Source organism: Perognathus longimembris, chromosome 13 (assembly GCF_023159225.1).
Source record: "Perognathus longimembris pacificus isolate PPM17 chromosome 13, ASM2315922v1, whole genome shotgun sequence".
Lineage (NCBI taxonomy): Eukaryota > Metazoa > Chordata > Mammalia > Rodentia > Heteromyidae > Perognathus > Perognathus longimembris.
In genome coordinates this window covers 60,068,273-60,082,334 of record NC_063173.1, presented here as the reverse complement: position 1 = coordinate 60,082,334, position 14,062 = coordinate 60,068,273, and the positions used below count along the sequence as shown (strand labels likewise).

The following is a 14,062-nucleotide window of genomic DNA, read 5'->3' as shown; positions in this document are numbered from 1 at the left end:
GGAGGCTGAGATCTCAAGATGATGGTTCAAAGCCAGCCTGGGCAGACGAGTCTATGAGACTCTTATTTTCAATTAACCACCAAAAAGCTGGACGTGGAGCTGTGGCTCATTCAAGGGCATGTGTGCTCTTCAAGGGCATGGGGGCCCTTGAAGCAAAAAGCTCAGGGGCAGCACCAAGGCCCTGACCAGCCCACACACTGAGAGAGAGAGAGGCAGCGCATGTGCACGCACAAAGGGTAGCAACACTCTTTCCCCCTGGAAGCAGGCATGAGCGCCAGCCCCTACGGCTGCTTCCCTGTGCCAGACCCCATCCCCCACCCCCTTCCCCTCTGCTCAGGAGCCTGCAGCCCAGGAGGTGCGGCAGGCAGGGGCTTACTCTGGGAAACGGCTCTCACACATCTTAATTACTTGAGGCTGAAAACAGGAGAAATGCAGTTTGAGGCCAGCCCAGGCAGGAAAGTCCACAAGTCCCCTTACCATCACATGGAAAGATAGCCTAAGCCCATCTGTTCCTACCTGGCAAGCAAACAGGGAATTCTTCACAGGCCTCATCTCAGAAGCTGCCCAGGCTGACCTGACACCTCTAGGAACTCTCTTGCTTGGGTACTCAGAATGTGCTACAGGAGACTCATCCCTAAGTGTGTGTGTGTGTGTGCACGCGTGCACGTGCGCGTGTGTGTAAAGTGAACTACACAACTTGTGGGTGGGGATGGAAGGGAAAAATTGGGAGGGAAGGGGTGACATTGTTGAGAAAGAAATGTACTCCTTACCTGACTTATGTAACCATAACCCCTTTGTACATCACCCTTACAATAACAAATTTTAAAAAGAAAAAAAATTGTGTGTGTGTGTGTGTGTGTGTGTGTGCAGGAGCACATGTATGCATACCAGTACTGGGGCTTGAACTCAGACTCTGATCTCTGTCTCAGCTCTTTTGCTCAAGGCAGGTGCACTACCACTTGAACTATAGCTCCATTTCCTGCTTTTTATGAGATAAGGGTCTTGTGGACTCTGCCTAGGCTGGCTTTGAACCTTAATTATCAGATCTCAGGCTCCTGAATAGTTAGGATTACAGGTGTGAGCCACAGAGCCCAGCTATACCTTCTTTGTCTTCTTGTTGGTTGCGGGGCTTGATCTCTGGGCCTGGGTGCTCTCCCTGAGCTCTTCAGCTCAAGGCTAGCACTCTACCACTTCAGGTTTTCTGGTGGTTAATTAGAGATGAGTCTCATGGGGACTTTCTTGTCGGGGCTGGCTTTGAACTGCAATCCTCAGATCTCAGGCTCTCAGACTCTCCTGAGTAGCTAGGATTACAGGCCTGAGCCACTGGCCCCGGCTTTTTTTTTCTTCCTGTCAGTCATGGGACTTGAACACAGGGCCTGGGCACCATCCCTAAGGCTCTTTGTGCTCAAGGCTAACACTCTACCAATTAAGCCACAGCACCACTTCCAGTTTTTGAGCGGTTAACTGAAGATAAGACTCTCATGGGGACTTTCCCGCGGGGGCTGGCTTTGAACTGCAATCTTCGGATATCAGGCTCTCCTTAGTAGCTAGGATTATAGGTGTGAGCCACTTGGTGCCCAGCAGTTCTATTCTTTATGACTTATCCAGCCTGGGGTATTTTGTTGCAGCAATAGAAAATGAATTAGGACTTCCATATGTGTATGTGAAAGAACTGGGCTAGCTGGGGCTGAGTTTAATTTGGGGGAGACTAGCAGAGGGGACAGGGTGAGACTCCCTTAATTGTACAGTAACTTTGTGTCCATCTGCTTGCTTCAGGTCAACACGCCTCGCACACATTCCAGGGCACCTGCGGGCTGGAAAGCTCCACCCAGCCTCCCTGGCTGCACGGGCTTGAGCCTCCACAGCTGGGAGGGGGGCTAGTGAGCCCCCGAGTTCTTCTTTTACCCCATCCTGGAAGCTTAACAATACCCTCCCAGCCTCCCCTCTCCCTCGGGCTCTTCCCCCCGCCCCTCCCCTTTCCTGGACTATGAATCAAAACATGAACGGTGCCTGAGGAGCTGTGCTGGAAGCGGGACAGACTCGGCTGGCCCCCGCACGGAGAAGCCGGCGGGTGCCGAGCTGGGGGGCGGCAAGTGTGTGAGGAGTGGCGGGTAGCAGGAGGCTCTGCTTCCGTGCACCGGTGTTCGGTTTAGCTGTGCTGTATTTAAAATGCCGGTTAAATACCCACATGGTGGTGTCTGAACTTCCAAAAGTCCAAGCGGCAGAAAAATTCAGACATCTTAAGCTTAGAAATGATTTTTTTTTTTGGGGGGGGTGAAGTGCTGGGAATTGAACCCAGGGCTCTGGGAATGCAAGGCAAGTGTTCTCCCCTGACCACCGCCCCAGCTCTATAATCTTCCCGTGGGAGGGCACTGACATCATTGTCTCAAATTGCACTCAGCCGTGAAGGTGCAGAGCTGGGATTCAAACCCAGGCAGCCCTCCATAGTGTTTGCAGCTGCTCACGGGAGCCTGGGATGCGTTCCTGGGGCTCTCAGAAACTGTTCTGTCAAAGGATGGTGGTCATGGAGGAGCAGGAGGGAGCCAAGGGTGGCAGTGGGCTAGAGGTCCTCGGGGAGGGGACCCTCAGAGTCACCACGATGGCCAGACCTCGTCCCAACCCATTTCAGACAGCTGCTCTCAGCAAAGCAGTCTTGTATTTTGGGGTGGGGGAGATGCATGCTGTCCCCCCGTTTGGAATTCCGGGGTCAACAGGCTGGACAAGCTCCCAGCGAGCAGGGCTTCCAGCGGCGACCCCTGGCATTGGGGAAAGGGAATGGGTGAGCAGGGCAGGGCTGGTGGCAAGTCTGTGTGGCTGGCACGCTCCTGGACACACCACCGCTGGCCCTGCTTGGGAGAGCGGAATGGACTCTGGCCTCAGCCGATGTCTTGGCAAAGGTCTGGACTAGCCTGGGGCTGGGCGGCCATTCTGGTTAGCCTCAGGGTGCTTCCGGGGTTGGCAGAGCCCCTTCCGCCAGCTCCGTCTTTCTTTAGAGTTGTTAATCCCTTACTGTCTGGCCAGGCGGGGTGAGGGCCACAGCCTCTGGTGGCTGGCTTTGCTACTGTGGGGTTTCTAGAGGCTTCACTGTGTGAATACCAATGGCTCCTGTCCTGTGGGGCCGGGGCAGGTGCCTGGCCACCTACTTCCTGTCCCCTCTTCCCCTCTCCTTCCAGGTGGCAGAAGGAGTTGCCAGCTGGTCTCTCTCACCACAGGGAAGTCAAATCTCCACTCTCCTCCAAAAGGGTGACTCCTGCTGGTGCCCTCTGGTCCACTCAGCTTTGGCTTTCCTGGACAGATCAGGACCCCAAGGGCACAGGACTTCAACACTACTCCATCGAAGTCTTGAGTCCTGAGTTCTGGCCTCCCTGGCACTACGGCTGTGGCTGCAAGGGAAGCAGACGGTGCAGGCAAGGGGCCTCTGTCTCTGTGCCAGGCTGGAGGCCTAGCCTGCCCCCTCCCAAGGCAATCAGTGCTCACCACACTTGGCCTGGCATTGAGCGAAATAAGTAGAGGTGCCAACATCTCAGGAGGCTGGAGTTCAGGTGCGTCTGAAAGGTCTGTGCACTGCAGTGTTGTGGTGGGGTCTGAAGCTTGGGTAGGGGAAGGTGGCACTTGGGGCTAGGAAGGGCCTCCGGGGCCTGGCTGGGCTTGGGGTCTGGGCAGCCAGACTTCCCTTGGAGGTCACTGTAGGGTTATGGCTGCTCATAGGAGGCCGGTGATATTCCCCATGTGTGCCTACTTCTGGTGACACTCAGTGATGTGGTGGTAGAGGTGACTTCCATTCTCCTTCTGTATATTTGAAGCCGAGCCCTAGGAAGATTTGGGAAGGGGGAACGTAGAGTGATAAACCAGAAACTAAGACCAAAGCCATCCTTGGGTTGTTGTTTCAGCAAACTGGGACCTGGCAGGGGGCCTCTGGGGCCACATCATTCGCTGCTTTTAGTATGAAAGAGCAGGTGCCAGGATCTGCTTTACCTGAGGGGTGGTCTGGCCCTGCTCACCACATACTCCCACGCTGCCCTGCTAAGGGCGAGGGATCTGGATTAGACAGGCGAGGCAAGCTGGAGGGGTGCCTTCCTCAGGTCCCCGGGCCTGCTTCCCACCTGTGGAAGTGGGTCCCCCACCCAAGGTCAAAGAGCAGGGCGGACCAGGTTAAGTTGGTTGTTAGCTGGGCTTTAGGAGCAGCCTTGCAATGGTCAGTCTTATGGTCCACTGCGTCTCTGCCAAGTGGCTACGGTGCCGGCCCTGGGGGTGCAGGCACACGGAGGTAGGATGGGGCTCTTCCTGGAATGGCTGCCTGTCCTGGCCTCTCCTCTCTTCCCAGAGCACACACAACTTCCTTACCAGCCCCCCCCCCCCGCCCCCAGTTCACCCTTCAGGCTCGGCTTGTGTGGAGGCAACGGTAGCTTCTCCTTGGAGGTCTTTAAAAGTTTGCATAAGGGGCAGCGGTGACTAGTCGTCGCAGAGGTCGTGTAGCCAGTGGGTGCCTCAGTTTCCCTACAGTTCTCCCACCCCCGGGACTATGGGGAGGGAGCACTGCCTGGGGAGGGTGAACATACGTAACTCCCTTTGTTGTTACTTCGCACAGCCGGGTCTCCTGCCAGCCCCAGGGGCAGGGCTTCGCCCTCCCGGGGGTGTGGGGGACGGGGAGACCGGGGACTCGGCGATCTTCCTGCGCCGCCAAACCCCGCAGGCGATCGGGTGCCCGCAGAGTCCCAGGCAGGGGGAGGCGCGGGACCACGGCGGTGCGGTCGGTCGGTCGGAAGGCCGGCACGCAGCGGGTGCTCGGGAAACCGCCGGCGGGCAGCTCGACCCGTCCCGGCCCGTGAGGAGCCGGTCGGGCGGCCCCCGGCGACTCCCATTCCCACAACAAAGAAACTCGCCGGCCCGGGCCGCCTGGCCTCGGCGGGCGAGGGGCGCGGCGGCCCGCGGGCGGCGCCCCGCTCCCCGGCCGACGGGCCGACCAGCCGGCCGGGAGCTGTCCCTGGTAGGTGCAGGTGCGCGCGGCCGGGGGCGGCGGGGCCTCGCGGGGCGGCGCGCGGGGCTGCCCGGCGCGGACGGCCCGGGGACTAGGTGGCGCCCGCGGGGCGCGCGGCGGCGTCGCCTCCGCCGCGATTTAAAGGGCAGCGGGGCGGAGGGATTCCCGGGTCGACGCTCGCCGCGATCCCTCCGCCGCGAGGCGAAGCGACGGCAACGACGCGGCCGGCTCTCCCGAGAGTCGCGCTGGTGCCTCCGCCGCCTGTGGTCGCGGCGGGGAACTCAATTCTCTCCGGCGTCTCTCCGCCTCCCGGCTCGAGATCCCGCCGGGGCCGCCGCGACGCCGGGCGGGAGCGCGCACGCTCGAGGCCGGCGTGGTGTCCCTCCGCCGTCTCCGACGGACTCCTTTTCGTGTCCTTCCACGGGGCCCGGGCGGTGTCCGGGTGGCTCACCGGGGGCGACGACGCGTCCAGGGCGAGGGCGGCGAGGCTCCGGGGCTATGAGGTGAGGACGCCCGGGGACCGGAGGCGGCATCGCGCGGCGCGAGGACGCGGGACGCGGAGCCCCGAAGCCAGCGGATGCCTTTCGCACCCCGGGGCTGCGCGCGAGGCGGAGGTGAGGCTCGGGGCGGCGGGCAGGGGGCGGCCGGACGCGGCAGGCCGGGGCGGGGGCGGCGGCGATGTTCGGGCCGCGGTGGCGGCGGCGGCGGCGGCGGCCGGGGGGAGGGCGGGGGGGGGGGCTCGGCCGGCGTGGACTTCTTTTCTCCCCCCCCCCCAGCGGAGGTAGCGGGCGGTGCTTCGTCCGCGCCGCCATCTTGGATTTTACTCTCCATTTTTCTCTGGAATTATTTTTTGGCGATTAATTTTCTAAGAGGGTGGACGGGACGGCGTGGCCCGGCACCGCGGAACCCCGTCGCAGCGGCCGGGCAGCGAGGCCTCAGATGCGGCCCGAGAGGGCGGCGGGCCGCGCCGGCGGTGAGCCGGGGGAAGGGTGGGCGCCGGGCGGAGGCGTGAGGGGTCCGCTCGGCCGGGCCGGGGGGACCGGGCGGGGGCGAGCGGCCCCGCGGGGCGGGGCGGGGCGGGGCGGGGCGGGGCGGCCGCGCGGCCTGCAGTGGTGGCGGCGGCCGGAAGGGTGCGGTAGTGGCCGGCGGGCCGCGCCGGGGCCGGGCCGCGGCCGCACGAGGGGCGCAGCCCCGCCGCTCGCGATTGGGGGACCGTGTTTTCCCTCTTCTCCAATGGGCGGCCGGGATCGGGCTCGCCCAATCTGCGCCCGCGGCCGCGCTCAACTTTCGGTTGTTTTTGTTGTGACACGAGCCTCCCGTGGAGTGTCCGCCGAGCGCGTCCGGCCCGCCGGCCCCGCGCCGCTCGCGCCTCTTTGTGCTCGGTCCTCCCCCCCGGGTCCGGGCCCCGCCGCACACGCACACGCGCGCCCGAGGTGATGTGCCCGGGGCCACCCCGCCCCCCCACCTCCGGGAGAGGGGACGAGCGTGTCTCCAAAGTGACAGCTCGATCCTCCTTGCAGGACCGTGGTAGACACAGTTTGCCGGCGCCGAGGAGAGTCCCCCGAGCTCGGGGGCGCGCCCGGCCCTGCTTCGGAGCTGTGGGGGTGGTGAGGCTTGAGGGGCACTGGCCAGGGGAGATGTGGACTTTGGACTTCAGCGGAAAGAACTTGCCTGGTGAAATCCACTCGGGTCCGCAGTGGGCAGATGAATGACGTCGTGGTTCTTTGCTGCTCGGCCTTTTTACACTTGGGCGATCTTGATGCAAAGTTTATCTCCAGCGCGGGCTGGCGGGTGGTGGGGACCCGGTGCCTGGGTGAGGTTCCCTAGGGGATGCTGGTTCCAGCTGCAGTTGATTCCTTTCCATCTTTGACTACGCGCCTGTAACGTTTTTGTAACCATTAGCAGAAATACAGACCCTCTTAAAAGGAAGGAGAAAGTTATCTTTGCTTGCGATAATCACAGATGGGTCGTGCCTGTTGAAGTACACACTAGGTATAGTGACGCGCTTACTGTACACACTTAGTGTGAGCACTTGAACGGTGGGTGTGGCCCATCACTGTTGGAGCTGCCGTCCCAAAGTCCACGGACGGTTTGATCTGACAGGTCTGGAATAACGCCAGTCCATTTTTGAGTTTTTAACCTCTCAGCATTCTGCTCCCGCTCCCAAGCTCCAGCAGCACCAGTTTGCCTTGCCTGGTGTCTTTGGGTCGTGCCACGCGTGGCTTTCCCGCGCCTCTTGCCGCCTTCCCCAGTATGCACCTATCCTCCAGAAAGACCTCCGAGAGCATGTTGCCTGCTGCTGCACCTTTGGTTGAACATGGGCGTCCAGGCCTGGCCCACACCAGAGAATGTGTGCTTCCTCTATGTTCCCTGAGCAATCATTATATTGTGTTATAGGCTTGTTTACTTGCCATCCCCAGGCCGCCTCCTAGGGGCAGGGGCAGGGTAGGTGCTCAGTAGTTAAACTTGATGAAAGTGATCATTTGCTAATCATTTGTTACAAGTTGATACGCTTTCTTTTTTTTTGTTTTAATTCGTCTATCTAATGTTACTTGAAGTATTAAAAAAGTAACTTAGATTGCGAGTGAAAAGAATATGCTTATTCTTGTAGAGATGAGAGTAGGGCTCTGTTGTTTGCCCAGACTCTAAAACCAGACCCTTTGAAGTCATTCCAACGATTCTTTTTTTTGCCTGCTTTCTCCCCGTGTGCTCTCGCATGTATATTCACCAGCCACTGCTCTATGTCTGGCCCTACCCTTGTTGTAGATACCAGCGGGCCACACTGCGTATGGGGAATGTATGTGGGAGAGGAAGGTGAGCGGGTGGAAGGAGGGGTATGGGTTTTAGGGTGTCCTTGAGCTCTGAGTGTTTGAGAGTCGGGAGGAGTTTGTGGGTGGTTGAGTGTTGTTGGTTTGCAAGTTTCCCCTTGGGTCTTGTGAATCTGAAACCCAGCCTGATTTTCCTCTACATGAGCATCTGAGTCTCTAGGGTTGTTTGACAGAATTGTGTGTCATCTGAGCAGCCCTTTGTGCTCAGGAGTGCCCTTCCCATGGCTTGCACAGCAAATCCTTTCAGATAAATCACTGTGATTCCGTTACTTTGTGCTTTTGTGTGCCAGCTGTGAGTTTTGTTTTCTTCCCATTCACAAAAATCATCCTCAGTGGATAGAAGTTCCAGAACTATGTTATTAGCACCAGGACTCTTAACTGTTAAAGGCCTCCCACAGACTTACAGACATGGGGCCACAAGCTCACATTGTGGGTTACCTGGTGTACATTAAGTAACTGTAGGGAGAGAGCCACCTGGCATCAAGTGATGTATCTCAGGTATACCGACTGTGCCGTTAGACTAGTTTTTTGTGGGCTTGAACTCTGGGCCTAGGCGCTGAGCTCTTCAGCTCAAGGCTAGCGCTCTACCACTTGAGCCAGAGCACTGTTTGCATTTTTTTTGTCATCTTTTTTGGTACTGGGGATCCAACCCAGGATGTTGCACTTGTGAGGCAACTGTTTTGCCACTGAGCTACATCTCAGCCCAAAACTAGTTTTATGTATAAGATACAATTTTAAATAGCTAGCCAAAGGGGTATTCACTGAACCAGTTTATGAGTACAATGCATCTTGATCCATGTCATTCCTTCCATCATTTCCTCCCAATTTTCCCACCACCACCCATATTCTCAAGTTACGGGGTTTGTAACTAATTTTTCTGCCTGATTTTTAATTTTTCCCCCCAAGGGGAACCTGTCTCACTGACATCTCTCCGTGTAGAAAAATGGGTTTGTTGGCTGTCAGAAGCACATATCAAAATTCTATTAAGATAAAGCTCATGACTAGCTGATGAACTTTAAAAGCAAATAATTTGGAAAATGCTTCTGGGATACATTATCTTTATATGTGTGTTGAGACTGGGACCTCAAATTCTCGCTTGCCTTTTTTTGCTCACAGCTCTTTACTGCCCGAGTTATACTTCCACTTTTTGCTGGTTAGAGATAAGAATCTCTGATATGTCTGCTGGGGCTGGTTCCAAGTCTTGTTCACCAGACCTCAGTCTCCTGGGTAGCTAGAATTATGAGCTATGGAGATGATTAATTTTGAAAATTTTCTGGGGGGTGCTGGGGTTTGAACTCAGGGCCTTGCCCTTGCTCCACTTGCTTGTTCTGCTAGAAATTTACCATTTGAGCCATTTGTTGGTTATTTTGGAGATTGAGTCTGCCCAGGCTGGGCTTGAACCTTGGCCCCAGATCTTGGCCTCCTTAGTAGTTAGGGTTACAGGCATAAGCCACTGTTACCTGGCTTGAAATCTTAAAACATACTTTCTGTTCAAGGTTTTTAAGTGCGAAGCATGAATTAAGATCTTGCGGTTTTAGTGGCTGAGAGCTATAGACCCTGCTATATGAAGAATGGCATGTAGCACGTTTAATATACACACACCCAACACAGAAAGGTGTTCACAGTTCTGTTCTCATTTTAGTTCTTATTATAATTTCTTTTCCATAATTTGTGGGGGGTGGTAGTGGGAATGGAAAACAGTCCTATGTGTCTCGTCTTCTTCCCATAATTTGATGTTACTTAGAGTAATAGAAGTGTCAACTGAGATGGATGGTCATGCCTGACCGGTGTTTAACCAGCCTTATTTATGTATCATTATGATCTAAATTTCACCTTGGTCTAGTCAAGTTAAAGGAAACACTTTGTTAACAAATGTACTTGTGCATGCTATGGAGCAAATCCATTTGTGCAATGAGGACTCACCTCTGTTTATTTTTTTTATTTTTTTATTTTTATTTTTTGCCAGTCCTGGGCCTTAACTCAGGGCCTGAGCACGGTCCCTGGCTTTTTGCTCAAGGCTAGCACTCTGCCACTTGAGTCACAGCGCCACTTCTGGCCGTTTTCTGTATATGTGGTGCTGGGGAATCGAACCCAGGGCCTCATGTATACAAGACAAGCACTCTTGCCACTAGGCCATATCCCCAGCCCCCACCTCTGTTTATTTTTGTAAATCATGTTAACATCTAATGATAGCTTGTTTTTCCTTTTTAAACTTTTTTTTGGGGGGGGTTGATTCTTATACTGTTCAGTCAGTAAGTTAGAGTGTATCATTTTATTTATTTATTTTGCCAGTCCTGAGGCTTGAACTCAGGGCCTGAGCACTGTCCCTGAGCGTCTTTTGCTCAAGGCTAGCACTCTACCACTTGAGCCACAGCGCCACTTCTGGCTTACTGAGGAGTCTAACCTAGGACTTCATGCATGCTAGGCATGCACTCTGCTACTAAGCCACATTCCCAGCCCTGTATTGTCGTTTATGTAGTTGGTGATGGAGCCAAATGCATTTAGCATTCATCTTCATGATCCCAGAAGCATGCACAAGCGTTTCCACAGGGTTGCTCCTTTAAACTTCACTATGCACCAATATACCCATGGTGCCAGAGGCTTCCTAGAACAACAAAACCAGTTTGGTCACTGTCTCTGGGCACAGACAGTCTGAGTTGAGGCTAGCTAGTATCTGAATGAGAAACTCCATACCTTGCAGCTCTAGGGGGTATTGAAGGATTATTAGAGTAAGAAACAATACCTACTCAGGCACCTGCATTCTAGCTTGTGCCACCTTTATAGGACATCTGGTCACCAATAACCACATGCACAGATTGCCTCTTGGATCTTACCACAAAACTCCTTCACGGAAGGGCCACTGGGCTTTGTACGCTTCTGCCTTGTTCTTCAGATGCTTTTCTTTCACATGATGCTGTTGGCCAAAACCAGTAGCTCTGCTTGATTTTCCTGAAAGCAAAAGCTCTCATGCACCCTCTAGTGTTTCCCTGGCCAGAGCCACTATTCCAGCACCATGAACAGTGCCTGGTGTCTCCTAGTAGACTCTGTAAATGCTGTGTCAGATTCTCTACAGAATGAGGTGTTTCATCTGATTTACACAACAAGGTGAAATAGCATGTGCATTAGTGATTTCTGAGGGATATTTTTGTTTCCAGGGAAATGCTTGTGTTGTATCATAGGGAGAATTACCCATTTTTAGCAGAAACCAACTTGTTTTTAGGAAGGTAGTGCTGCCCCCAGGTGGAGTGAAGGTGGATTGACCTTCAGCCTCTGAGCCCGGGGAGTCTAGGCTTAGAGAAGCTGTGGGAAAGCTTGTCTCACTCCCTTAAAGGAGAAATTAAAACAGGCCTTAACCAGGTGCCAGGTGCTAGCAAGTTTGAATCTGGGAAGGTATTCGGTAGGTAGAAGTAGATAAGAAAAGTGTTGGGACTGGGACTGTGGTTTGGTGGTAGAGTGCTTTTATTTTTTATTTTTTAGCCAATCCTGGGGCTTGAACTCAGGGCCTGAGCACTGTCCCTGGCTTCAGCACTTTACCTCTTGAGCTACAGTGTCACTTCTGGCTTTTTCTGTTTATTGGTACTGAGGAATCAAACCCGGGGCTTCATGCATGCTAGGCAACATTTCCCAGCGCCAGGAAAAGTGTTTTTGACCCCAAAATGGTGATCCTTTTTGTATTTATACAAATGTTTATTTTCCCTGAATATCCAGTTTTAAGTCTATTACTGTGTTCTCTCTCCTGACATACTATTTGTTTCTTTTATATCTCTTACTAGAATTTATAATTACACACCTATTTAACTCTTTTTCCACATTGCAACCCATGAAATGAGGAACCATTTTCTATTCTGATGTGGTTTTAATCTTCAAATGGGGAATAATGCATAAAAAATTTGTTTGGGTCACGGGGTTGTAGTGCCATCTTTTATTTATGACATGTACAGGTTTTCAGTTGGGCATGGTAGTACATACCTATAATTCCAACTATTTGGATGTGGAGATTGAGGCACAGGGCAAACTTGGGACAAATGTTAGCAAGACCCTGTCTCAACCAATGAACTGGCATACTTGCACCCTATAATCCTAGCTACAGCATAGGCTTAAGTAGTAGAGCAGCTGCCTAGAAAGCTTGAGACATTGACTTGTAACCTTAATACAAAAGGAAAAAAGTGGTGCAGTCTTTCAACTTGGTGTTGGCTTAATTTTTTGCTAATCCTCTAATATTTCTTCTCATTGGTTAAAGTAGGGAGATGATAGTAGTATTGTGTATGTGTTAGACGACCCTTGTGTGGCTGCATGACATGGGGCAAGTGAAGGGATCGGTACTGTTTGTGGGTTGCTGTAGAGCAGTCATGGGAGGCTGTATATAGAGCACTAGATGTGGTCTCTGTTATGCTAGACAGCAGCTTCCGGTCCTCACAGTTCGCTGTGTTGGACACTGAGCTAGATCTTTGCCACATGCAAACACTCACCATACTGGAGGGCTGCTTTGCAAGACTTGACCATCTTCCAGTGTGTCTCGTGCTAAATCTTATATCCCACCCCACCCCCCTTTTTTGTGGTCAGTCATGGGGCTTGAACTCAGGGCCTGGACACTGTCCCTGAAATCATTTGCTCAAGGTTAGCACTCTACCACTTTGAGCCACAGCACCACTTTTCGTTTTCTGGTGGTTAATTGGAGATTGGAGTCTTATGGACTTTTCTGCCCAGGCTGGCTTTGAACAGTGATCCTCAAATCTGAGCCTCCTGACTAGCTAGGATTATAGGCATGAGCCACTGGTGCCCAGCTGTTTGTCTGTTTTGAGACAGAGTCTTGTTATGTAACTCAAGTTGGCCTCTTAACTCAAAAACCTCCTGCCTCAGTAGTTGGGATTACAGCTATATCCAGTTGAGCCTGTTTCTTATAATTTAAGACTTTCTGAAGTGAATCGAGATGATGTTGAAATGCTGGAAAGGCCTTTTTTATCAATGTTATTCTGCTTCTCTTTGTAGTTCTAAAGTCTTCCAACTTCTGAGTGGTGTCCGCCTTCCCAAATTCAGCAAACCCAGAGTTTCTCATCTTCCTTGCAAAGCTATTCTTCAGTACTCCCTGACTCAGTTCAGGGCTATCTTGCAGTCTAAAACTTCTGCCTCTATTAGCGATACTTGACTGTGTTCCTCACCATCTATGTCTAGTCTGTTAGCATGTTTGTCATGCTGTATCTGGAGGTTCACAGAAGATGGTCTCTCCCCATCCCCAGTGTATTGCATTCATTTTCTTAACTGTTCTGTCTCTAATCTCATGGTCTGCGACCAGAAAGAGCCTCTTTTTCTATAATACAATTGGGGACATTTTCCACTGTCTCATCTGTTTAATCACGGAAAAACTACAGATTAGGTCTTTCCCCCTCCCCCCGTTACATGATAGAATGGATATAGGAAATGCTAGATAATGGAGCTGTTTTGTTTATTAGTTTTTTTCCTTTGGCAATGTTTAATTTTACCAGACACACAGTATGCTGAATTCTCCTGTAAAAACCCATTGTCTCCATGTTGGTAGTGAGGGGCAGTTTGGTATGATTTAATTATGTACATTGTTGCCAGGAATCACATTCTTAGGAGCCGTGGGAAAAGTAAAATATGCTATTTCTTATATTCATTCTTTTTCTTATATTCATTTCTTTTTCTCTCTTCTTTTCCTTGGTAATATTGGCTGCTGAATTGAGAAACTTGAGTTTGCTACACATGCAAGCTACCACTTGAGCCACACCCCTGACTCTTTTTACTTTAGTTGTTTTTCAGAGTCTTTTCAGTTTTTGCCTGATCTAGCCTGGACTTAAATTCTTCTGTTTATTGCATAGATAGCATGACAAGACACATCACCTACCCATCTACTAGTCAAGATGAGGTTTCCACTAACTTTATGCCTGGACTGACATCAATTTCGTCCTACCAAGTAGCTGAGATTACAGATTTTGAGCCATTGTGCCCAGTGCCTTGCACTTACTAGGCCAAGTCTTCAGCCTTTGTTGCTCTGGTTATTTTTGAGATAGGGTCTCAATTTTTGTCTGGGCTGACCTTAACTTTGATCTTCCTATTTAAATGACACTTCCTGCCTACTTGCACACCCGTGTGCTCAGCTTTTATTGATTGATACGAGTCTTGTGGACTTATTGCCCAGTGTCTATGAACTGCTATCCTTCTTTCCCAATCTCTGCCTCTGGAGAAGCTAGGGTTTACAGGCACGAGCCGCTGGGCCCAGCCACTCACTGTTCTTTTT

General features: G+C 52.6%; 1 protein-coding gene across 7 annotated transcripts in view; it reads left to right on the top strand.

Moving 5' to 3' along the window:
* The first annotated feature begins 5,195 nt into the window (after positions 1–5,195).
* Positions 5,196–14,062, top strand: part of Kmt5b (lysine methyltransferase 5B) — a 68,566-nt gene continuing 59,699 nt past the window's right edge. For 2 of the 7 annotated variants that reach the window (XM_048359674.1, XM_048359670.1), the window contains exon 1: positions 5,196–5,592. In XM_048359674.1, the coding sequence (XP_048215631.1) occupies positions 5,556–5,592 (37 nt within the window). In that variant the 5' untranslated portion in view covers positions 5,196–5,555. Of the gene's footprint in view, positions 5,593–5,703; positions 5,952–14,062 lie in introns of those variants that run through there. The other 5 variants (XM_048359676.1, XM_048359677.1, XM_048359669.1 and 2 more) reach the window with 4 other exon arrangements.